We start from the raw sequence: 27,354 nt of genomic DNA, 5'->3' as shown, positions 1-27,354 counted from the left end.
AGTTTCAAGGGTGTGGGAAAGCGTTGTGTGTGTCAGTGTTATTGAGCCAATCACAGGTTTCTAGGGACTTGTAGTTCTTGAAGTCAGTACAAAAAAATCCTCGAGCTATAATGAAGCACAGGGGTTGGCAGGTTGCTAGGAGTTGTCATACCCGGGAGAAGTCAATATATCAGTCAGCTAAGAGAGACAACGCTTAATGCGTCAGCTGTGGAGGTAGTCCGCTAAACTCAGTGTTTCGATACCTCAGGGGTGGAAGTGAAAAACTAAGGATGTCACTGGCTATGTTCAGACTGAGGATGCAGTATCACTCTTGAGGAAGGGACCCAAGACTGCCTTGAAAGTGTGTAATTTATCATTAAGTTTGTATGTGCTACGCTTATGACAGACTATGCAGTGGAGTTCAAGCTGCCATTCATGGAAGGATCGCAGGGTGGGTGGTCACTTGTGGTAAAGTATACACAGCTTGACCTGTGGCTAGTGAAGTCGCCAACCGTCGATGTTTATGCAGTGACATATCAGGAATGTCTAGGATATCATGGATATAAGATGCTGTGCTTAGGGGAAGGAAAGATCAATGTAAGATTACATTGTCTGAGTCATCAGAACAATAGTATGTAGAATAAGTCGCCATAATCAGCACTACACCTCCAGCACAGGTCGTGGGGCAAGATGTTTGCCCGTTTGAGTTTCCAAGGGGACCAGTACCAATCAATCAGTGTCTTGAAATATATGAATTTTCATCAAGACTACCAGAGACGCAAGTCATGATCAAGAAGCACAGATGTCTATGGGTCTGGTGTGTAAGTCTCCATAGTAGCAGCTGCTACTGGAGTCCAGTAACTGTTAGGGAGTCAAGGACTTCAATAAGGAGATAACAATCTCAAAACCATGGACTCGGGGTGATGTCTTATCTCATCAACATGTGAGTATTCCATTTTTCCTTGGGGTTGTTACTTCTTTTGCAGAGGAACACAATCTTGATTTAAATGGATAACATATTTACTATAGATTAGGTGATAAAGCTGAAACCAGAGAACCTGAATGAGATTGATAGCTGTTATGGTGTAAGTGCATTTGTGTGTTTCCTTATTTGGATGTCACTTTGTAGATTGTGAGGCGAATGGAATTCCAAGTTTCAGTTATGCCTGGCATCTTGGAGAGGACTGTCACCAGGTTGTCTCTCCAATACAGCCTGTTTAAGTATTACTTTGTCTGGTGTACCAGTGTATCTTTCCACTGCAACAACAAGCCCCAGAATGGCCAAGACACATGGTTAGTCACAGAACTCGTTCATCTGTGAAAGAAGTCCGACAGAGGACACCATACATACCCGCTCAAATAAGTGCGTGGGGCAAAATCTTTTGCCAACTTCAAACATTGCTGGCTTTAACTGCTTTACTCCTGACAGATTCCAGCTTTAGAGAAATATAGAGAAGCAATCTGTAGGTCAGTGCACACTTTTCTAAAGTGCCATTGTCTGGATTCGGACATCAGGATGAAGACATAGATAGGCCAAGCATCATTTCATAATCTGTATAGTTAGCCTGCCTATTTCAAGCTATGTTTTTCATCTATCTGATCTCTTTCTCCAGATTCCATTGTTTAGCCTCTTAAATGCTAGCCCTTTTCTCTTCCCAGTGCTGAACACCTTTTTGATCTTTGGCAGGGTAGTTGGCACTTAATCCACCATAACCTTTTTTCCGCAAAAAAACACCTATCAAGCTACCAAGGGTTTGTGGTTTTCAAAAGAGGCAACCAAGCAAATGGCCAAAATGTGGCTTTTTCTTTAAATGGCAAAAGATGCTGTATGAAAAAGTGTGTGCTTTTTACTAAAATTGGCATCTGTCAAAGGTTTGCTGCACCAAGATTGTCCTCAACCCAGCTTTCAGAGACGGGCAACAATTTTAAAACCACAGTTATTTGCAGTTTTCTAAGTGGGGGTCATTATTTACTATTAATTTGGTCTCAGTCTACTTGCAGTTTATGGGGTTTTATCAAAACAATATTCTTAAAATCAAAACATAGTGATAATAAGTACAATAAATTGAATGGGTGTGCCACTGTTTCATCTGTAATTTAGTTTTTTGCCCTGAAGGCTAATCTGTAAAAGTAATGTACCATAACATCTGTCACACTCGTGATATCACGAGCCATCTATAGAGGTGCGGCTCATGATGATTTTTCATTGTTTCGATCATATATCAATTAATGATATAAAATTGAAAGAATAAAAATGCATATGAAGAAAAGTTATGCATTTTAAATGTGCCTAAAAAAAACTTGGGTATAGAGGTTAGGACTTTAAATTTGGGATTACTCAAGTGAATCTGAGAACAATTTTAAGAAATGTTCTTTTGTGCTCATGGAATTACATTTGAAAGTCAAATGTGTAAAAAAAACTTTATCGATAAGGACAAATGTACTATTCTGCATTCTTACACTTCTGATAAAAATAGTACCCCAGATGTGTGAGTGGGCCTATCTAATGAGTCAGGAAAAGTACAACAATCACACAGTGTCAGTGCCAAGAATTCCATCCGTTCTTGGGGTGGGCTTAGTTTTTGTATATGGGCCCATGATCGGGGGAATCCTACCAACCCTAAACATTTGTGAAAACTAGACACTTTAGGGAGTTCAATGTGGTATGATCTGGCTTAGATGCTTACTGTGGACAGTAATAGAGTTTCACACCTCATTCTTTGACAAGTACTGTAGGAGCCTGGTCCTAAATAGAGTATACTGTGCAAAGAGTCCAGGTATCCCTTAGGAGTGGACAGGGACTTGCTCTAGCAATCCCAAGGTGCTCTCCTAAGGGTAAGTGTGGTTGAGCAGCCTTAGGTTCATCAGAGAGGAGTGTGGGCATGTGAGAAATACATACACAGTCAATAAATGATGTACTGGATTCAATAAGGAGATCCAAATCAATTTATAAAATTAACACATATATATATATATATATATATATATATATATATATATATATATATATATATATATATATATATATATATATATATATATATATATATATATATATATATAATCAGACTCAGTACAATCAGGTAAGTACATTTCGAGATGAAAATACTTTACGTTTTCAAAAGTCGACACTTTTTGTGCAATTTTCAGAGGCTGTAATGTTATCCTATGGGAGGAAAATCAAATACGCATACAGGTAGAGTACAGAAATATGAGACCAATCTCCTGGACTTAAGGTGAGTATGAGGCAAGGTCCAAGGCAGCACCAAGTGGTCACACCAGGAGGCACTGGGGCTGCCGGGTGCAGAGGTGCAATGCAGCCTCGGGTGCCCAATGTTAGTCTATGGGGGTCGGTCTTCGAAAAAAGAGGCTGCAGGTTTGGACTTAAAGGCTAGTCCGGCTGAACCAATGGTGGGGGTGGGGAGGGAGTGTAGGGGCGGGTGCTCAGGCCTCACGATGCTCGGTACACCTGTGGTCCTGTTCTCCACGGGCCAGGGGCGACTGCTGCAGCGTTTTCCTGAGGCTTTGGGTTTTTGTCTTCGAGAGCACTCATGGTCAAGGGGGCCTGCAAACAGAGGCTGCAAGCAGCGTCGGGGACTCCACAGTAGGCAAGTCAAAGCTGGAATTGGTCTCTGGAGGGGCGGGGGAACCATGCTGGCACCTTTGGCCTAGTTCAGCTCAGACTGGGCAGCACGGGTGCAGTGGTGCTTTCCGGTATCAGGTTTTTGCAGTCCTGAGTCCTCACAGGCCTCTTGGGGTGTCTGCAGGATGCAGGGAAGCAGCTCTGCTGCTATGCGAGAGTTCCTGATTCCGGGGGGGGAAGTGCTGGCTGGTCTCCCAGGCTTTGGAAGTGAGCAGCTGCAGGACAAGTCGTCTTTGGTGCAATTGGCGAAGTCAGCAGGCATGCCGGCAGGGTTGGTGTCAAGTCAGTTGTTAGTCTTCTGTTCTTGCGACTCTTCATGTCCATCTTCTTTCAGGTTGGCAGGATCTGATTTTCTGGTGCCCGGTGCTCCCCTAAACACTGCATTTAGGTGCTTTTGGGAAGGGTAGCGTAGTAGCCAATGGGCTACCTGCCCATGGTGTCACTATGCCCCCTTTATGACCACTTCTTGTGAGAAGTGGACATATCCCTGTCCCAGAGTTCCTAAGTTTGCCACCAAGATGGCAGACTCTGAAATTTTGTGTTCACTTCAGGTAGCCCACCTTAGGGCTGGAACTAACCTGAAAGTGAACATTTCACATCCTTTCCTGTGAGGTAAGCCAGAAGCCAGATTTGAATGCCAAAGATGGTGGGCTCTTTAAAGCTCCTTGCATTTACGTGCTAATCTGCAGGTCTTCCTGTTGGAGTGAGGTGTAAACACCCTCTGCCTGAGCAAGTTTTGTTCCTGAGCTCCTAAGAGCAAAGACTCTCTCTCCCTTTCTCGGGTCTCAAGCTCTTCTGGGTTAGCAGACTGTATAATACCAGTCCATGAGCATATCAGTAGTTGGTAGGTTTGCAGGGGCACCTCTAAGGTTCCCTCTGGGTGCATATATAAATAAATCCAACACTGGAATCAGTGTGGCTTTATTAATAGATGTTTGATACCAAACATCTTTTGTTTCAGTGAACTCATCATGTAGTTGGGGAACTCATTTTCACCAGTGTCTATGACGTACTTAAAATGGATTCCCTGGTCACTTGTACTAGCAGTAATGGACTTGACCAACAAAGATGCATATCTGCTCATGCAGATATGTCCACACATGTAGTATATTGCACTCTGCCTTAGAGCTGTAGGCCTGCTGTAGGGGTGACTTACCTATATTGCATGCAGTGTCTGTGGGCATGGCATACAGTGATGTGTCCCATGTTGGGTTTTCACTTTTGTCTGCACCAAGACAAGCAGCCTGCAGTGGTAGTCTGTATGCGTTTGGTGAGGGATCCCTTAGGGTGGCACAATCCGTGCTGCAGTCCTTTAGGTCCCTCTTTAGCCTCTTGACCTAGACACCAGGGGTACAGTTTACTAGGGGCTTGCAGGGAGTTCTAAAAGTATTGCCAATTGGGAAACAAATGTACAGTTTTGGGAAAGAGATCTGGCACTGGGGACCTGGTTGCCAGTACAAATCACATCAAATGACAGGCAAAACGTGGGGGTGACCATGTAAAAAAGGGGCACTTTCCTAAAAGTACAAGCTCTGCATTTTCAAAATTGACTTTTCCTATCTGTTGCTGCAATGCTTTTACAAAAGTGTTGTCCATTTAGTCCTGCACCACCCACCACACTACATGAAATATGGGTTACTGCTCCTACAGCAGTGAGATTGTACATAATAGCCAGTTCAAAGTTGCAGAAGGACATCGATCTTCCAGTGGTATTCTGACATTGGGAAAACAGACAACCTATGCATTGTATGCTGCAAAATGGATCAGGTGCCTCGCCAACTTCTTGTATCAAATGAGTTTGATGGATTGCATCGTATAGCTGTAACAGCTGGCCACTTTTATCAACTACGCTCTTGCTATAGTCCGGTATTAAGTTTGGCTTATTCTCTTCTGACAACTTACCCCAAACCTGGGCAGGAAAAGTTCTGTCATCATAAATTGTAGTGAGCACATGCCCTTCCCATCTGTTCATTGATAGTAGTTTGTTGCAAACACGGCACTGACCATTTTGGCGCTGTTTACAATCCAGCTTTTGGGAAATCATTTGTGGTTACTTCAAATTGTCCCAAACACCGAAGTGACAATGTTGTACAGCTCACTTAGGAGCTGTGTTCTTTCATAGTAATTGTCTACATAAATGGCATTTGTGAAAGATGGAATTACAGGTTGAAATCATTACAGGTGTGGACAAATGAACACTTGCTGTGCTCTGCGTGGAACCTCTAGGCACTCTGTATTGTGCTTATGCCACTGTGTCAGTGGTGCAGGTTGAATTTTAAAAGGGACATTAGACATTTTACTGCCTTTCTGTGCATCATGGCCATGTCTTTCAGATTCACTTGAAGTCTCCATCTGATGGAACTCCAGCAAAGGAAAAATCACTTCCAGGATCTGATCCATAATTCTCATCATCCGACTTAGTCTCTGTTTCTCAAGCACCATGAGGGGCCACTCCTATTATTTGACTAAGAGCCCTGGAAGTAGTCCAACATTGACATGCCACATCTCTTTTCTTCTGTAAAAAGAAAAAAGCAACTACTGTGTGTAGGGTGCAGAGGTACTCGGAAATGTGTATGTACTGTGAATGATAGTGTTTGAGTGATGTGAGTGAAAAGTGAGTATTCACTGCAGGTGAGAATGGGATAAAAACTGTGACTAAAAAAAAATTAAAGGCAAAATCAAAACAGCCAAAAGTCACTGGAAATAACAAATTCTTTATCCAATAAGTATCTACATACAAAAACATAATCGAAATTGCAGAACCTGTTGCAGACACTAACTCATGTGCTTTCAAAACAGGATTACAATTGGGGGAAAAATGTTGCCCTGCAGAGGAGTTGTAGCCCACGATTTGTAAATATATCCGCAAATGTGGGAGAAAATTAAGCCGCATTGTACATCCAGTAATTATCATTCATTGCAAATTGCATGTGATTCCCTGTTCTTGGATCCACAAACAATAATCTGCTGCAGAAGGTGCCCCTACTAATATTTGCAGCCCATGTCTTTGCACAGTTTTAGGTGTGCAATATGCATCATGTTCTTGTCGACCGACAATCCGTGTTGGTTGGCATGTTCAGAGTGAATGTGTTAGTGCCATACTGCCATTCAATATGTTTTTTCTTCGCTATATGTTGCTTTTGGCTTTTTTTAATTGTATTTGTTGGAGCTTAATAACGTGTTCTTTAAAAAAATACAAATTGTGAGGAACTTTGCCACAATTCCTGCGTAAGAATACAGTCAGAAATAGGAAGAGACTCCAATTGCTAATGGTGTCTCTGCCGTCAGGCACAGAGCACAGTTGATGACCACAGTTGATGAAAAAAATGGCTTTCATTTTCTCTGATGTTCAGGGCACTATTCCCTTCCCAATAGGAGGCGATTAAGGTAATCCGGGCCCAATCAAGCCCCATGTGGAAGGGAAATGCTTCAAATACTATTTCATCGTCTTGGGTTGTTCCTTGTGCCAGATGTATTGCCACCCCAAACAAAGCAGTCACTGGTGCCTCATGGAAGGATTGCTGTTTGGGTTTTGCAGGCCCAGATGCTATCCACTTGCAGAAGTTTTTTGGCAAGGGGAGACACTTTGCTTTTCGGTGCTGCCTCTCTTTTGAATTATGTCTGTGGGGCAGTGCTGGGCTCCCGTGCACTTTCTTCAGAAAGAAAGAAATGGTGTTATATTTACTTGGAGGGGTAATCACCCCCGCCCATGCAAGAGAAAAGGTTATATATATTATTTGGTCCCCAGGGGAGTTTGCCCCTCTAAAATGCTCATATTTTTAGGATCACTTAAATGTTATGGCAAAAGTAAAAGGATATGCCTTGCAAGAAAGATGGCCCTTATTTCGTTTTTATAGTTATTAAACTACTTTGCAGAAGATAATTATCTTTTGAAAATTTGTTGCAGAATGTCACACTGATGCAGATGTACTCAGTATTGATGCATTCAGATGTATTCAGCAAAGATGCTAATGATGAAGTACCATGATTACAAGTAAATGACTTATTTCTTTTCAGAACAACATTGCTGAAGTGAAAGAGCTTCATTCTGAGCTAATGTGGAAGGAGTTTATAGACCACATAAGTAGATTATTACACAGCGCTGAAGTGGAAGTCAGTTACTTTGCAGCAGGAATCATTGCTCATTTAATATCCAGGGGAGAAGAGGCCTGGACGCTTACTGACGCTCTGAGGGATGACCTTCTTCAACAATTGGTAGGGTATTGGCTTACCTATTTAATTATAGAAAGGTTTGTTTGTTATTGCTTTTTCTATGAGTGTGTATTTTAACTAAAATATCACCATCTTCTTTTCCAGCACTCTACAATTTTGAGTTGGCCCACCCCAGAGTGTGAAATGGTAGCATACAGGTAACTTCTTACGATCTATTAACATTATAGTTCCTGACAGCTGAAGTTCCAAGGTAAAGATCCTTATATTAACTGTTCCCCCAATTAGTGAACTTTCTGTAGCATTTTCCAGTTTTTAATAATTGTTTTACTCCAGTTAATCACGCACATACAAATACACACAATCATAAATTCCATCTCTCATGCACCTGCTATATGTTGGTGCCCTTTTAATCTGAGCCACCCATAATGACTGGCAAGTTAGGGATATCACTATATCGGTAGGCGACAATCATAGGAATTGCCAGATGAATAAACTGTAATTTTTTATTTATTAACTAAACGTCCTTAATAGTCATTTATCTTCTCTGTAACACATTACATATTTTGCCCATTATACATCGAGGGTGTAGTAGGGTTCTTCCTGGAGTAAACAGTTATACAAGTGGCTTGAAACATGTTTGTGATAAGTACCACCAATATATCATCTAAGGAGCTTCAAATACTGGTATCATAAGATAACACATAAACCATTAGCACATGTGAGAGAAACACCTTTAACAAATGTGTATACCAGGTCATACTCAGACAGCTCCATGGAATAGGATACAGTGTGTCACATTACTTTGATGTCTACGGCTTACATATATGGGGCTAGAAAACATAATACCAAGCATAGTGGGCTTTCATTACCATTTGGGTCAAATCTTCTATGAGCAGTTTGTATGCAGGCTAATGATCAAGCTGTTCCTGCTCAGATTTGAAAACAGGAATTTCTGTTTTTGATTTCCCTGTGTTTGTATAACTTAAATTTTAGGGGAGGTTTCTTAGCTCCAGGGGATACTATAAATCTGAAATAAAATGACGGTTTATTCCTTGCAATAACCGTTTTTATTTGTCTTGGCATGCCCCCTTTCCCACGTAATTACACATAACTTTTTATTCACTAGAAAATCTGCATACATTTAATATACTTTTCCATTGCTGGTAGTACATCATTTATGTGTGCACTACCTTGCTTTCATGGGTATAATGCATTTGTGGATAATTTCCCAGATGTTCTGCTAAATGATTTTTCCAGTTGAAGACTGGAGGTATTTTGAAGAAATAAACATCTAACTCCATCTGGTACAACTAAACCACCTTTCTTGTGGACTACAAAATCTACCTGTTTTTTGCTCTTTGCATATTATATAGCAATAGCTTGCTCTCAACCTTCAAGATTGCTTGCCGGTGTTTGGATTGGACTGCTCTATAAAACAAACAAACTGGAATGAAAATCACCTTTCTGGTAGGGAGCCTACCAAACCAAGTTAGTTCCAGTTTACTCTACTTTTCTAGTTTAAAGAAAATTTTCTCGAAACCGCTAAATCTTCAGTTATAGAGAATAGAAGAAAAAGTAAGCCTGTGGGTGGGGTTAGATTGGTGCAGTTTGCTTAGGCACAAAGTATTTTCAGTCCCGCTGATATATACTGTTTGATCAAAAACCATTGCAGGTAGATCTTTAAGCAAGTCTTGCATGAAATAGATAATAACAAATACGTAAAAGGGAATCCTGTTCTCATGCACATTTAATAATAGGAGCTTAAAAATCGATTTTTCTTTTAGCCATTGCTCCAGAGGTTTGACTGATGCGAGAATATTACAGACAAGAAAGGACAAGATAGGAGCCCCTCTTTTGTAGGCCCTGTTTTGGGAGCTACAAAATTAGCAAGTATACATTTTTGGAATATGGGGTTATATTTCCATTTCCTCAATAGGAAATTGATATAAATATAGTGTAACTGGTTGAAAAGCTTTTGCGATCTAATGAAAAGCTCTGGGGTTGGGGAGTGCTGTTACATTGTGGTTCTTATGTGGTCTGAAATTTGACTAGCCATAAAAAACTGTGTTGTGGGCTTGAGTTAGTAGCTGGAGAACCTACTTTAATCTGGTGGTGAAGAACTTTGAAATTATCACAACATGTTAATTTAGGAACGCTCTGGGTTAATAAAACCTCCGCTCTGCCAGACTTTTCCCTGGTTTTGCTAATATAGGAAAAGCAAAGTCCTGCACTTACTTCTCCCACAACCTTGCAAGTGGTTATAGAGTTTGGTCAGGGGTGTTTTTGAATATGGAAACAAGTCTCACAATAACAATATGACTATAGAGGGATGAGATTGCAACAATAACAATTTCTTCTGAGATGTACCTCAGAGTTGGTTAAATTCTAATTGGTAAGCATTTAATTTCAGTTATTAACAAATCTGCCCCTCAGTAGAAATAATTAATCCCTAAATGGCTGTTGCTGATTCTGTAGGTTTTTAGGTGCCTAATTTCTTATGCTGCATCTCTAATGGCATAATTGTTGACCCAATTCTCCAAACGGAGATATCCAAGCAGCATTCAGTTTCAAGAATTCACCCTTAGTTTCTTTCCCAGCAACCCACATAGTGATCCAAAGAATATCTTCAGTGGCATTTTATTCAAAATATTGAATAATTGTGGTTTTACATAGACTCAAAAGAAATAAATATTTGTTCTGCATCGTATGATTCTCACCAAAGTCATAAATGTAGACAAGTCCTGTCTGTGTGTGGAGATCCCGGAAAATAAATAAATAAATAAACAACCATATATGCAAAAAAGGAAGCAGGAAATTCTGGGTATTTCCCAAGGTTTAGGTGGAGAGCAGCTCCCTATTAGAGCACCCTACAGCACCACCAACACTTTACATCTGCTCACTTCAGATATCTGTTGTTCTAGCAGAGATTTTAAGCATAAGGATTATCATAGCGCCACCCATGCCAAGCTAGAAAGTGATAGCCTGTTGAAATGTTTTTGCAGCCAAGTCTTCAAGCATAGAATTGGCTATACAGCATGCTTTCACTTGAAAAAACAAAGGTTACATTGAAATAAGTTAAAAACCAATACTTAAGAACCAAAACCGCACTGAAATTTGCCAGTAAAGGTTCAGTGAGCTAACTATACCTAACTCACTGATATGATACCATTGATGACATCACCGATGACCTCATCTGATGAATGTGATAGTCTGCTATACACTTTTCATACTGAATTGTATTAGCTAGCTACACCCAGACCCCATTTTCTGCCACCTCTCTAACCTTTTGAAACATGCAGGACATAAAGCATATCTGTGACCGCACCACGTCTAATAGAGAACATGATCTTTTTTTTAACTGGTTTTCTGGTACATAAGAAACATAATGTTTCTGTAGAAATGATCCAATCAACCTTAAATACCATTTAAAAGCATGTATGGTGATTACTTAACTTAAAGAGTTATACATTTTAAATACTTAATCTGACATAGGATTTTTAGTCAACAGATTCAGATCTAATGTTTAGCCACTGTTAAGGCATGCTTGCAAAAATATCTCACACAAATTTTTGAAATTAGCAGACTTTGTACACTATTACAACAGCACTTACAATCATTTTGTGACTTGAACAGTTTGTGTCACCCATAGATTATACATTCTTCAAAAATGTATACTGTGTCAGAATGGTCATTGAACTTCCAAAAATAAATATCTGTACCTTTTTATAAATTTCCAGTTTATATGAAACTTGCTGGTACAACCACATAACATACTATTCTTTAATATCAACATGTGCATAGAAATCCACAGTGGAATAATGTATTGTAAGCATAAGCTTTAGTTGTTCTCACATATTTGGCGACAGGGCTTTTGATTTAAGCTGCAACCTGTTTGTAACCGGGGTCTACCACTCACACTTAGTTGCACTCAGTCTCTACCTTGTGTAAATGAAGAACTGTTTTCACTTAAAAGTTTGCTATTAGTTCAACTGTGCACCATCTAAGTTTTACCATTCTGCATTAGACTTGTCTCCAGGACTGCACTATTATAATTTAATAGTTGCACATATGTACATACAGTCAATGTATGCTGTAAATGTTTGTGGGTCCTTTACTAATGACTTTCTTTTCTAAAATGATTGAGCAGTTTATGGAGTAATTGGAGGAGCAGTAGCTTGGACCCAACAGCCCAAAAGAGTTAACAGACTTCCATACAAGCCTTAGGACCTTTTCTTTTATTGAAATGTGCCTCAACATATTCTGCAGGTTGTGACCAATCAGTTAAGATTGACAAGCCCCTTTTAAAGTGGCCAATCAGAGAATATGTGGACACCTACTGTCAAGACATTGCTCACTTTTAAACTTCAGTTTCTCAAAAACCGCTGAACAGATTTACACCAAATCCCAAAAATAATCTGAGTAAATATCTAGCTCTCTGCCAAATTTGATGTAAATATGTTTAGCTGTTTTTTCTAAAACACCCCCCTTTTTCTCAGCCCCTGCTTACTGATGCTCAACATTTTATCACTCACTTGCAAGACCCCTCCCTGTTACACCCCTTGGTCAACTCCACACACCGTCGCTATGTATTATGGAGTGGATATCCTAGTCAGGCAACCAGCTGTGGTTGGTGAAACTGTTTTAACGGTTCATTTTCAAGCATCTACATCATCCACACTAGCTACAACTTGTAGGGGGTACTACTGTATCGTCTATGCTGATCATGTGTATCTTCAGCTACACATGCCATTAACGGAAAATGCTACCCTGTAAGCATCTTTTCGCAGCGTGTAGTGCTGTCGATTCACATGCTCCCACTCACCTCCCCTGAATTGTGGTGCTCGGATCACAGATATCTTCCTGTTCGAGGCATATGAGCTGTAGATTACACACTTTTGCATAGATCGCCATCTGGTGTTGGGCCCGGATGTTTGCAGTTTGTTTTTCCTCTTGGAAAGTCTTTGGAACTCACGAGGTCGGTGACTCCTCCCTTGGTTCATATTGCGCATGGGCTTCGGCTCCATCCTCAGATTGTTTTTTTCCGCCATCGGGCTCGGATGTAATACTTCGCGCTCCGGTTCCGAACATTTCCAGTTCGACGATCGAAGCGGAATCCTCGCTCTTCGCGGTATTGTTCAGATCCTGATCTCCTCAATCACCTTCTCTTCGACACACCTTCGATTCCAGTAGTCGACGGCGGCCTTTGGGCCTATCCAAGCTCCGGTCCTGTCTGATGGAAAGAACTCCATTCAAGAAGTGCCCTCGATGTGGGTCCAAATTCCCCCACACCGATCTTCATGAGGTGTGCAACCTCTGCCTCTCCCCTGAACACGAGGCTCGAGACTGTCCCGCCTGCAAGTCTTTCAGATCCAAAAAGACTATTCGAGATCGAAGGGCCAGACGAAACATGGAGCACTCCTCGACCTCCGTTCCAGTCGACCTCTTCGGGGACTACGTCGAAGCTCCGGGACAGCAGCACACCGAAGAGGACCTCGTTGGTGCTTCCGAAGCCGACGACTCGGATGTGGAGGACATCACCCCGGCGCAGAGGGTCGTGAGTAAAATACCCCCACCCACACCCGCGCCAACACCTAAAAAGGCTTCGGGCACGCCTTCGCCTCCGAGCCTAGGCAAGACCAAAGACAATGCTTCCAACACCCCACCTTCGGGCCCGGTGAAGAAGCCTGATAAGCCTTCCGGCGGCTCGGGCTCGAGCCAGCCTGCCAGCGGTGCCGATAAACATACATCTGAAAGAAACACGTTAGTTAGATTCCTCACCTTAGCCGTCAGACTGGATCCGGAAGATTTTTCGTCAGCAATACCCCTTGCGCGTCGCTAGGCGTCGTCTGCGGCTCCGCGTCCGTCGTCGGCGTCGTGCGCCGGAATGACGTCGTCGGAGTCCTTGGACGCCGCCCTCGCGCGCTGACGTCAGTTCTTCTTTTTTCCGCGCCAGTAAGCGCAGATCCGGGAGAGCTACCCCTTTTAGTCTTTTTTGACTAAGTTTTTTGATCCTTTTTGATCTTGTCTCGACTCCGGTGCCGGTAGGATGCCTGGTTTCAAAGCTTGTGCTGACTGTAACCGCTTGATGTCGGTTACGGATCATCACCGCCGGTGCCTTTACTGTTTGGGCCTCGACCACGACGCGGAGTCGTGTTCGGACTGCAAGGCCCTGACCTCGAAGGCTAGACGGGAGCGGTCCCGTAAGCTCCTCGAGATTCGCCACTCGGCTCCGCGCCCCTCTCGATCCCGGTCCAGGAGGAGGTTCAAGGATCGGTCGCGGAGCCGCAGCCGACGTCATCATCGCTCGTCTGGCTCCAAGTCTTCGGGTAAGTCGAAGCACTCCAAGAAGTGACACCGCTCTTCGGACTCCCCTCGCCGGTCGCGCGACTCGGCCGAGGGTCAGGGTGGTTCCACCCCCGCGGCTCCAGCGGAGCCGCAGGCGCCGCGCAAGTCCCCATACCCGCCGGTCCCTGGGACTGACGCGACGCCGGCGGAAGTCAGTGCCTTCCTCTCGGCCATGAGGAGCCTGGCTCCGCCGTCGACGCCCGCTGGCGCGCCTTCGGGCCCTGCGGACCCGACTGGGCAACCTTGCATGCCGGCGGCTCCGGCCCCGGCTCCGGCCCCCAACGCCCCGAGTCCCCGCCGACGCCGGTCGACCTCGTCACGCCTCCTCTGCCGGCGTCGACACCGGTTCCACCTCCGACGCCGGCTCCGCTCGGCGTCGAGCCCCAGTTGTGCCCCGCTCCGGATCCGGTGCCGTTGCGGCGTCGATGGACGCCGCGTACGGCGCCGTTAGAGACACATTATGTCTATCGTCCGGCTCCGCTCCTTCCTCCTGTTTACCAGGAATCGGATGACGGGGGCGAATGGGAGGGGTCCGAGGATCCTATGGCCGTTCAGGCTCAGCTGTCACAGGACTGGGCAGATGAACTGGGGGAGGCCAGTGGTCTGGATACCTCACCAGACACTGGATTCATCTCTCCTCCGACTGTGGCTTCGGAGGAGGGTGCTGCTTTCTCTGTGGTGCTGCGCAAGGCGGCCGCAGCCCGTGGGCTCGAGCTGCCTGCCGTGGCTGTGAGGACTAACGTCCTCACTGAGGTGCTTCAGTCTGCAGCAAGCTCCACTGAACCTCTGCTGCAATTCAATGAGGCCCTCATTGACGTTCTGCAGGGCACCTGGTCCAAGCCCTCCACAGTTCCTCCTGTGGACAGGAACGTCGCCAGGCGCCACCGCCCTGCTCCGGGCGACCCCAGTTTTCTGTCCCAACACCCCACCCCCGAGAGCCTGGTTATCCAGGCTTCTACCTCCCAATCCTCCTTCCCGACCGCTCCGCAGTACCGGGATTCCAAGAGACTGGAACAGTTTGGCAAAAAGCTGTTCTCCTCCCTTAGTTTGGGTCTGCGGTCCTTGAACACCGCCTGTCTTTTGGACCGTTATTCCCACTCTCTGTGGGATACGGTGGAGGACGTGCTGCCCCTGTGCCCGGAGGAGGCCCAGACACGACTTAGCCAGGCTCTGGCCGATGGGAGGGATGCAGCACGACATGCAATCCGATGTGGGCTTGACACTACGGACTCGCTGGGTACGGCGATTTCTACCACGGTGGCGCTTAGACGTCACGCCTGGCTGCGGTCCACGTCGTTTTCGGGGGATGTCCAGAGCACTCTCATGGACATGCCCTTTGATGGCACTCGCCTTTTTGGTGAGAAAGCGGACAGTGTGCTGAATCGCTTTAAGGACTCCCGGGCTACGGCCAAGTCCTTGGGCCTCTCGGCCCCGCGGTCGCAAACTTCCGCCTTTCGCCCCTTCCGTGGCCAAGGAAGGGGTGCCTCCTCACGTCCGCCTAGCCACCAGCCGCAGAACCAACCTGCGCGCGGTCGCGGACCTGGTTTCCGCCGAGGCGGTTCTGGAGGACGACGCGGTCAGCCCACATCCACCCCGGCAGCATCCGCCTCCAAGCCTTCCTAGTCCGAGCTTTCCGGCCCATTCCTCGCCAGTGGGCGGCAGAGTTCGCCATCACCTGCTCCACTGGCGTACCATCACTTCGGACAGGTGGGTGCTGCAAATCGTCCGAAGGGGCTACTCCCTCCCCTTCGAGATGACCCCTCCAGCCATGCCACCGCAGCACCACCGTATCTCGGAGGATCATTTGAATCTTCTGCGAGAGGAAGTTTCGGCCCTCTTGGCCAAAGAGGCCATCGAGCGCGTTCCGAGCCCAGAAGTAGGTCGTGGTTGTTATGCCCACTACTTTCTGGTTCCCAAGAAGGGCAAAGGGGGCCTACGCCCTATCTTGGACCTCAGGAACGTCAATGCCTTCCTCCGGAAGGAACGGTTCAAAATGTTGACTTTGGCTCAGGTTCTAGCTGCCCTCGACCCTGGAGACTGGATGGTAGCGTTGGACTTGCAGGACGCATATTTCCACATCCCCGTCCTGCCGGCCCACCGGCGTTACCTGCGGTTCACGGTGGGCCAGGAGCATTTTCAGTTCACCGTGCTCCCCTTCGGCCTCACCAGTGCCCCTCGGGTGTTCACGAAAGTGATGGCGGTGGTCGCAGCTCATCTGCGCAGATCAGGGGTTCCAGTCTTCCCCTATCTCGGCGACTGGTTGTTGAAGGCGGGCTCGCCCCAGGCAGTCGTCTCCCACCTCCAGACTACGGCGGATCTCCTGCATTTGCTGGGGTTTTCCATCAACGTGCCGAAGTCACACCTGAGTCCCTCTCAGAAGCTCCTCTTCATCGGAGCGGTTCTCGATTCGGCGCAGTTCCGGGTCTATCCGCCGGAACAGCGGGTCCGGGATATTCAGGCCCTGATTCCCATCTTTCGGCCTCTATCCTGGGTTTCGGTCAGGCTAGTGTTGCGGCTTCTGGGGCTGATGGCCTCCTGCATCCTCCTAGTGCATCACGCCAGGCGGCGCATGCGGGCTCTGCAGTGGGACCTGAAGTTTCAGTGGGCCCAGCATCACGGCAACCTGTCCGACCATGTCTTGATCTCGGAGGGCACTGCACAGCAGTTGCAGTGGTGGCTCACGGACAGCGATTGGGTCATGGGCAAGAGCCTCTCCCTTCCCCAACCGGATTATGTCGTAGTGACGGATGCGTCCCTCCTGGGATGGGGTGGCCATATGGGATAGGCGGAGATCAGAGGCCTCTGGTCTCCGGCGGAGTCTCGCCTCCACCTCAACCTGTTGGAGTTGAGAGCGATCCGACTTGCACTGAAAGCCTTCCTTCCCTCTGTCAGGGGAAGTGTCGTGCAGGTGTTCATGGACAACACCACCGCCATGTGGTATTGCAACAAACAGGGCGGGGTGGGGTCGTGGACCCTTTGTCAGGAGGCTCTGCGCCTCTGGACGTGGCTGGAACACCAGGGCGTCACCCTAGTGGTTCAACATCTGGCGGGCTCTCTTAACGCCAGAGCAGACAAACTCAGCCGCCGGTGCATGATGGATCACGAATGGCGTCTGAACTCCGAAGTGGCGCAAGGTCTCTTTCAGCAGTGGGGAGAGCCTTGGTTAGATCTATTCGCCACCGAAGAGAACGCGCAATGTCAGCAGTTCTGCGCGTTGGAATTTCCAAGGCGGCACTCGCTCGGCAACGCTTTACGTCACGAGTGGAGTTGCGGTCTGTTGTACGCCTTTCCGCCTATACCACTTCTGCCCAGAGTGCTGAAGAAGATCAGGCACGACCGGGCCCAAGTCATCTTGGTGGCCCCGAATTGGGCACGAAGGTACTGGTATCCCGAGCTACTCAGTATGTTGACCGATCCTCCGATACGTCTGCCCCTTCGGGAGGATCTTCTGTCGCAGCAGCAGGGGACGGTCCTCCACCCGAACCTGTCCAGCCTCCACCTCCATGCGTGGAGATTGAGCGGTGGCAGTTGATGCCATTTGACTTGCCTCCTGAAGTCTGTGATATCATTCTGGCAGCCAGGCGTCCCTCCACAAAGACGGTATACGCCTGCCGGTGGAACAGATTTGTGGCATGGTGCACAGCAAAGGCTGTGGATCCCCTTTCCGCCCCTCTTTCTGAGGTTCTCTTCTTTCTTTGGCCCGGCAGGGCTCTGCCCTGGGCACCTTGAAAGGTTATCTTGCTCCCTCTCTGCCTTCTTACGGATTCCTGATCAGCCTTCTCTTTTCAAGTCCCCTGTGGTTCAACGCTTTCTTAAAGGCATTACTCATACGTTCCCTCCTGTTCCTTTCGTAATGCCTCAGTGGGACTTGAATCTTGTTCTCACATTTCTGATGTGCGCTCCCTTTGAGCCTCTTCACAATTGTCCTCTTCGTCTTCTGACGCTTAAGACTGCTTTCCTGGTAGCCATCTCCTCGGCTAGACGGGTGAGTGAGCTCCAGGCTCTATCGTCCAAGCCTCCTTATCTCTCTGTTCATCCGGACAAGGTTGTCCTTCGGCCTCGTCCTTCTTTTCTACCGAAAGTGGTGAGTCCTTTTCATCTTGGGCAGTCTGTCACCTTGCCCACCTTCTTTCCGCCTCCGCATCCTTCCAAAGAGGAAGAGAGGCTCCACCGTCTGGACCCAAAGCGTGCGCTCTCTTTTTATTTGGACCGCACAAAACAGTTCCGGGTGGACGACCAACTTTTCGTTAGATACGTGGGTGCTAAGAAGGGAAAAGCTTTGCACAAACGGACCATCTCCCGGTGGGTCGTTTTGTGCATCAAAATCAGTTACTCCTTGGCTACTACTGCTTTGGGACGGGGAGTCCCGTTGCAGGACATCTGTCAGGCGGCTACGTGGGCTTCGCTACATACATTTGTCAGGCATTATTGCCTAGACAGCCAAGTCCGGAGGGATGGCTTCTTTGGCCGTTCTGTCCTCCAGGACTTTCTGGTGTGATCTTGGTTCGCAGACCCACCACCGGGGATGGTATTGCTTGGGTATCTATTCTAAGGTGAGGAATCTAACGTGTTTCTTTCAGATGAACAAGTTACTTACCTTCGGTAACGATGTATCTGTAAGAAACATTAGTTAGTTAGATTCCTCACCGACCCACCCATCCTCCCCGTTCTGCGAACTGACATCTAGGGTTAAGGCTATCCCTTTCAGGGCCCTAGAATTTTTTGGCACCAGTGTCGGTATCTTGCATGGCTTTGCGTTCCTGGCGCGGAAGGCTATGTACAAGAACTGACGTCAGCGCGCGAGGGCGGCGTCTAAGTACTCCGACGACGTCATAGGACGCGGAGCCGCAGATGACACCTAGCGACGCGCAAGAGGTATTGCTGACGAAAAATCTTCCGGATCCACTCTGACGCCTGGGGATATTCTAAGGTGAGGAATCTAACTAACTAATGTTTCTTACAGATACATCATTACCGAAGGTAAGTAACTTGTTCTTCGGCACCGAAAAAGAGATCGGTCTCTACATCGACACCGAGCTCCGCACCAAAGCCCTCGGTGTCGAAACCCAGCCTCTCGGTACCGACCAAACAGCATTAGGCCCTCGGCGCCATCCAAAAAATCAGAGGTTCCAAAAAAGCACGGCACGGACAAGCCTAAAAAGCCATCGGCCCCGAAACCTTCGGCGCTGACCGAACAACCATTGTCTCAAGAACTGTTTACACCGGATCTCTTGCAGAAGACACTCACCAAGGATCCAAAAACTGGACATTTGGCACTTTCTTCTAAAAAGAGACATTTGGACATTGCAGCTCCGCCTCCATCTCCAAAGAGGAAAGACTGTGCTACCTCCCCTTTCAGAGTGCCTTCCCCACCTCCTCCACCTCCGCCTTCTCCACCCCTGCCTCATCGCTCTCCGACCCCGTCTCCAGACCATGATGATCAGGGGGACCCATACTACGATCCAGCAGATGTGCCACAAGACCCCCACCCCTACAGGATCCCCAGATCCATGGGACGATTATAATAATCCAGACATTCCAGATGTCCCACAAGATGACCTTTATCCATCCAGGCCATCTCCACCAGAAGACTCATTAGGTTTTCACCACCTACTTCAGAGGGCGGCCAATTATCACGGGGTAGAGCTACACACTGACCCGGTAGAGGAAGATTTCCTCCTCGACACCTATGATACCGCACATAGGTCTACTTCTATACTACCTATGCTCAAAGGGGTAATAAAACATGCGCCAGAGGTTTTTAAAGACCCAGTCAGGGCTAGGGTCCTAAACCCACGCATAGAGAAAAAGTATAAAGCTGCCCCCACAGATCCTGCCTACATCAAAGGGCCAGCGCCACTGGATTCCCTAGTGGTATCCACTGCACGGAAGAGGTCAAATTCCCAGGTGTCAGGCGAAGCACCACCACCTGACTAAGAGTCAAAGCTACTGGACGCGTCAGGAAAGCGCACTGCGTCACAGGCAGCCAATATATGGCGTATCGCCAACACTCCAGCGCTATTGGCCAGATACGACAGAGCGCATTATGATGAACTAGAAACCATCATGCACCATCTCCCAGAAAAATACAGAAATAGGGCCAATGAATTAATTCAAGAGGGTAAGACCATAACGAACACCTCTATACGCTGTGCCTTAGACGCAGCAGACACAGCCTCCAGGGCCATTAACACTAGCGTCCTCCTCCGTCGCCATGCTTGGCTGAGAGTTTCAGGCTTTAAACCTGAGGTACAAGCCTCCATATTAAATCATCCATTTGATCAAGAACATCTATTCGGTCCAAAGGTAGATGAGGCCCTCGAGAAGATGAAGAAAGACACAGATGCGGCGAAATCTATGGGAGCCCTGCAGTCACACCCTCCTAGGCGCTCCTTTCGCCGCTCTTCCTTTCGGGGCACAGGCAGAGGCTACTCCTCAGATAGTGCGTCCACTTCCTACAAATCCCCTGCTCAATCCACCTCCACAAGGGGTTATCAAAGAGGCGGCTATAGGGGCAATAACAATAAAGGCAGAGGCAAAACAAATACCGCCCGCTCTGCCACACCGCCTACCCAATGACTTCCCTCTGCTCCCTCCAGACCATCCCACTCCGGTCGGGGCAGACTACAAAATTTCCTTCAAGTCTGGGAGTCCATCACATCAGACAAATGGGTGACTCAAATTATTCGTTCAGGGTACTGCCTAGAATTGACATCTACCCCCCCAACATTCCACCCAGGCAACGCCCAATGTCACAAGAACATTCCACGTTACTAAAACAGGAGGTAATCTCCCTCCTACAAAAGGAGGCGATAGAACAAGTCCCCGACAGTCAGCAAAATTTAGGGGTCTACTCCCTATATTTTCTGATACCAAAAAGAGACGAGACTCTACGACCTATCCTAGATTTCCGGCCTCTAAACACATACATACATTCGGACCATTTTCACATGGTAACACTTCAGCAGGTACTTCCGCTCCTCTCCCAGAACGACTTTCTCACCACACTGCACTCGAAAGACGCATACTTTCACATTCCGGTACACCATGCTCACAGAAAGTACCTCAGATTTGTAGTGGACGGGCAACACTACCAGTTCAAGGTGCTCCCATTCGGGGTCACAACAGCACCAAGGGTATTCACCAAGTGCCTAGCGGCAGTGGCGGCACACCTCAGAAGACAGCACATTCACGTCTTCCCATATTTGGACGACTGGCTAATAAAAGCCACGTCCTACAACCAATGTGTACATCACACCGCCACTACAATCCAACTACTTCACCAACTAGGTTTCACGGTGAACCACCAAAAGTCCCAGCTAATACCATCCTACACAAAGCAATACCTCGGTGCCACCATAGACACCTCAAAAGCCATAGCCTACCCCAATCCTGCCAGGATTGCAAGCATTCAGGCTTTGCGTCAAAGATTCATACCTCAACACTCTCTCCCAGCAAGAGTGTTTATGCAACTGATAGGGATGATGGCCTTTTACATTTTCATAGTGCCTCATGCAAGACTCCAGATGCGTCCACTCCAAGAGTGCTTAGCGCGCCAATGGAACCAGGCCCAGGGGCAACTGACAGATCTGGTGTTGGTAGACGGTCGCACCCATCGCTCTCTTCAGTGGTGGAACACCACAAATCTTTCCAGAGGTCGACCGTTTCTGGACCCGGTTCCACAAATAATCCTAACAGACTCATCGCTCTCCGGCTGGGGAGCTCATCTATTACACCTCACAGTGCAGGGCACATGGACGCCGCAACAAAAGTTACTCCACATCAACCATCTGGAGTTACTGGCAATCTTTCTAGCCCTAAAATCCTTTCACACACAGATTTTAGGCAAGGCAGTCCTTATTCGCACAGACAACATGACGGCCATGTACTACATTCAAAAACAAGGCGGCCCACACTCTCCACAGCTCTCTCAACTATCACAGAGGATATGGAGATGGGCAATTCCACACAAAATCTTTCTCCTAGCCCTCATGTCCCAGGAGTCCAAAACACCATGGCAGATCTGCTCAGCAGACAGACGCAGCAGATCCACGAGTGGGAACTCCACCCACAGGTTCTTCACCCGTTCTTTCAGATGTGGGGGCATCCACAGATAGACGTCTTCGCCACCCACGAAAACAAAAAATGCCCAAGCTTCGCCGCCAGATACCCACACCCATTGTCCAAAGGCAATGCGATATGGATGAACTGGTCAGGCAAATTTGCGTACGCCTTTCCACCTCTCCCACTAATTCCATTAGTGGTGCGAAAGCTACAACAGCACTCCCTCACACTGATTCTAGTAGCTCCAACATGGGCCAGACAACCGTGGTACACCACGCTGCTGGAACTCTCGGTAGTGCCACACCAAAAGTTACACCTCTCATCATGCCTCCTAACCCAGAACCATGGAGAGATCAGACACCCGGACCCAACTCAGCTCAACCTTGCGATCTGGCTCCTGAGATCCTAGAATTCGGATACCTTCACCTTCCCCCTGACTGTATGAACGTCATCAGAGAAGCTAGACTCCCTACCACTAGAGCCTGCTACGCTGCAAAGTGGAAAAGATTTGTTGTTTATTGCCATAACAACACAATCAACCCTCTAGACGTATCGATACAGCACATCATATGCTACTTGCTCCATCTACACAGGTGTAACCTAGCATATACATCCATTCGGCTTCACCTCGCAGCAATTGCCGCTTACCTACAGAACAGACAGCACCTATCACTTTTCAGAGTGCCTGCCATTAAAGCCTTCATGGAAGGCCTCAAACGAATAATTCCCCCCAGAGTACCACCCTCACCTGTGTGGAACTTAAATATAGTCCTTACAAGGCTAATGGGACCGCCTTTCGAACCTTTGCATAAATGCGAACTGCAATTTCTCACATGGAAAACAGCTTTTCTTGTAGCCATCGCTTCCCTTAGAAGGGTCAGTGAGATACAAGCACTTACTATACAAGAACCTTTTCTCCAAATGCACCAGAACAAGCTTTGCCTCCATACCAACCCAAAATTCCTACCCAAAGTCATTTCCCTCTTCCATCTAAACCAATCGGTAGAATTACCGTTTTTTTTCTCGCAACCTCAAACTGTTGCAGAAAGGGTCTACACACGCTAGATGTTAAAAGGGCTTACTTTACTATATCCAGAGAACACAACCTTTCAGAAAGACCAAACAACTGTTTGTCTCTTTCTCTCCACCACACAAAGGCAACCCCATCTCTAAATCAGGGATAGCTAGGTGGATTGTAAAATGCATACAGATTTGCTACCACAAGGCAAAACGAACGCTATCTGTTCCCCCCTAAAGCCCACTCTACACGAAAGATAGGGGCTTCTATGGCTTTTCTAGGGAACATCCCATTAGATGATATCTACAAGGCAGCTACATGGTCAACACCGCACACTTTCACTAAACATTACTGTGTAGATGTGCAAACCAAGCAACAAGCTAGTGTGGGCCAGGCTGTACTAAAAACACTATTTCAAACCACTGCATCAGATACCGGTAGTCGCCGCTAGGGTTGGGAACTGCTATATAGTCTATGCAAAAGTGTATAATCTGCTGCTCATATGCCTCGAACGGAATATGCTACTTACCAGTATGCATCTGTTCTTGGCATGTAGAGCTGCAGATCTACACACGCCCACCCGCCTCCCCGGCTACCTGTATCTGTTCCAGTCTATCTTATTTAGATACAACACATATGGGTTTCTTCACTATTATTACTACGCTCCATCTTTCCCTGTTGGCGAAAAACAATCTGAGGATGGAGCCGAAGCCCATGCGCAATACGAACCAAGGGAGGAGTCACCGACCTCGTGACTTCCAAAGACTTTCCAAGAGGAAAAAAAACTGCAAACATCCGGGCCCAACACCAGATGGCGATCTATGCAAAAGTGTGTAGATCTGCAGCTCTACGTGCCAAGAACAGATGCATACTGGTAAGTAGCATATTCCTTATTAACTAGCTTCCTTTTGAAATCCTCACGTGCACCATGTCTTGTTTACTCACCGGACACGCTACATTCACCCCGTGTGTGAAAAACAATTTAACATGAAGCCCTTGCACATCACCAACTAAGGGTGGAATCGCCATATACATTGAGACTTGAAAGACTTCTTCGAAGAAAAACTTGCAAGCGTCTGAGGGTAATACTAGGTGGCAGGAGTATGCAGATCATGTGAATCTACAGCACTGCAAGCTACAAACAGATGGTTACAGAGTAAGATTTTCCTTCCCCAGTATTGCCTGCTCCTTCCGGAACTCCATTCCTGACCAAGCTATGCATACCTGTCAATTACTTGCCTTTCAGAAAGATTTAAAAATTGATCTGTTGTTCTGTTTAAGTAAGCTTCCCCGTCACCTTCCATTAGCACTTATTTCAACCTTGGATTTTTGGTACCATATAAAAAAGCTGATTGATTGACGTTGCACTGCTGCTCGAAATTAAAAGCCAGACCAGAAGCACTTCATGAAACCCCTCCCCATGGACTTCAATCTTGCTCAAACCCAACCTGTGTAAATCTTCATATTTGAATAAAACTTAAAATATCCAGAGCTATGTATAATTCCTTTTCTGTCTCAAAGGCTCCATAGACCTTGATATAGGATTACAGGCAGATAACTCTTTTAATAATAATTTGTGGGGCACATGCTGGTACATTACTGCTAATGTACGTTTTTATTAAATTGATTTTTGGTTGGTGGTTGAAAGCAGCTTCCCAAGGCAGTGTTTCTACATGATTCACCCTATTAGGCAAAGGGTTTGTGGGAATAGCAGTGGGTAAGCAAGAGATGCCTACATGTATAACCTCTTTGGGCTCACATTTCTTTAGTTCCGACTATGAGGCAGCTTTGTGTTGAAAGCCAATAGTGCATTATCCTCATCATATAAACTTTATTTCGGTTATTGCGACCATAAACGTGCAAGTGCATACAGTACAGAAATTAGATGCGACATGCATGGCAAGAATTCATTAAATACATAAGTTGTCAATATGATTTGTGCCTTTTAGTTATAAAAATTTAAGACAACGGTTAAAAAGATACAAAATGTGTTGTCATTTGCACCAATGAAAGTCATATTTTCCTGCAGTGTGCATTAAAGTAAAAAAAAGATGTTATGATACAATCATATACAATGTTTTTTAACTTAAAATTTCTATAGTGAGCAAATAGCTGCTACGCTTAGGAAGAAATTAATTATTGCACCATCTACCAGGGAAAGACCTATTGACTTAAGCGATGCTAGATTCAAACGTAGTGAAGTAGATTTCCTTGCAGAAGTCTCACGGTGGATTGATTTACTTGCTTCTTTTGGACAAAGAGCTGCTCATTTTAAAATTTATATCCCTCTTGGGGATACACTCCAGAATATGACAATAGGTCATTAGTGTTCCCTTTACTTATCATCTAAAAAGTTCCTATTTTGTTTATATTGAAGTCAGGGTTTTTATGACTGGAGATGGGATTGTTGTGGGATGAGGGGTTGAATAAGTTGGATTGTCTCCTTAATTGTATTGGTCATCTTAGTAGTACATCAGCCATTAATTAGTCTTTCACCATTGACTGTATGTCTATTGGCTGTCCACATCCATCCTTTCATCATTCGTTCACTGTACACTGTCGGCCCTCCATTTTATGTACATTTACCGTCCATTTTGTGATATCGCATCTGTAACCCATTTGTGCCAGTTTGGTATGTCCTCCACTGTTTGATTCATCTCAAATTCCAAGACCAATCTTTGCTGCACCATGTACCCATTCATTACTCAAGACACCACTTCACTCGCTTTGCACAGTACTCCCTCTGACCCCTGGATTGTGACACTGTATCACATTGGTGATACCCATGACATGAAACAATCTCCCAGATGTCTCCTTCATAACTAGAGACAACATGAAATGGTAGCCTTTGCATTGGAACTACAATGTGGTAGAGGTGAAATGTTATTAAATCAAATCACAAAACTGATTTGTCATATAGGAAAGGATAGGGCTTGGAATACAAAATAAAAAAAATTCCTCTCCATTAAAGACAAACTTTGAAACGTGCAAGCCACACATTTAGCAAGCTTACTGGGCACAGCTTTAGTTAAACTGGAGAACAATAATAGCACACTCAGGTCCTCAAAAGATGCACAGCTATAAAGAAAATGTGTCGGGTCCTCCTTCTCCAACCCAGGAAGGCGACAAGTAAGACTCATTAAAGCGCTTACCATGTTCAGCGTCTGAACATTTCTCAATGAGGGGGAAAATAGTTAAGTAAGTAAACATAGGAAGGTTAGCATGAAATGAAGCTTCAAATAATTACTTGCATACCATTGAGGGACTTTCAAAACTCAACCCATGTATTTCAAACTAAATAATTATTCTTTGTCTCCTCCATTTTTTTTTTAAAGATTTACCAGAAACTGCCCAATGTTAATTAAAATAATTTGTGTCTACCTCCACTCACTGTCATACAGTGTGAGTTTAGTTTATCTATCTTTGGCTTCCAACTTCATTTATCATCTAAAACAGCACCTAAACTATCTCACTGTCTCACTTGTTCAGTAACCCCTGTAGCGATATACCACTTGAACTTCTCAACTCTACCAAAGCCCATGACTTTACTTTTCTTCAGATTTATGAAAATACTGATTTTTATTAAAGACATCAGGGTTGCAAGTAATTTCTGCTGTCCTGCCAGGCTAGAATAGAACAGTTCTAAATCTTATGAATATTTGAGGACTTAGAACCAGGCTTAGTCAGAAAACATGACTTTTCTACCATAACTGGAAAGTCTGACATACATTGAATAGCATGAAAGAAATTGAGTTTTGATTGAGAAGGGTTTTAACCCCCTCAATCAACAGCCACAGTCCTTGTTAGGGTGAACCACAAGAGTCACTAAATAAACCTAAGTTTAACACTCTGGTTTCTTGGCACAAAAGCCATCAGGCTTAACTTGGAGTTACTGTTTTGAGTATTTATCTAGTATTGGTATCTTTCATAGATCCACATGTTTGATTCATCCTCGCCGTCGAGGTGGGAGTCTCACCGACACCGGTGATAATTCAAGTATGTGAACCTATGAAAAATACCAATACTGGATAACTGAAGTTACAGGTAAGTTATCCAGTATTGGATCTTTCATAGATTCACATGCTTGAATCATCCCTGCGGTCGGTGAGACTCCCACCTCGACGGCAGGGAT

General features: G+C 45.9%; 1 protein-coding gene across 3 annotated transcripts in view; it reads left to right on the top strand.

The window, feature by feature from the left end:
• Nucleotides 1-27,354, top strand: part of LOC146834963 (protein zyg-11 homolog B) — a 308,674-nt gene that overhangs the window by 200,231 nt on the left and 81,089 nt on the right. For all 3 annotated transcript variants that reach the window (XM_085602608.1, XM_085602607.1, XM_085602610.1), the window contains 2 exons: nt 7,640-7,837; nt 7,940-7,992. In XM_085602608.1, the coding sequence (XP_085458734.1) occupies nt 7,640-7,837; nt 7,940-7,992 (251 nt within the window). The remainder of the gene's footprint in view (nt 1-7,639; nt 7,838-7,939; nt 7,993-27,354) is intronic.

This window comes from Triturus cristatus, chromosome 4_2 (genome assembly GCF_964204655.1).
Source record: "Triturus cristatus chromosome 4_2, aTriCri1.1, whole genome shotgun sequence".
Taxonomy (NCBI): Eukaryota; Metazoa; Chordata; class Amphibia; order Caudata; family Salamandridae; genus Triturus; species Triturus cristatus.
This window is presented reverse-complemented; position numbering and strand designations above follow the sequence as displayed.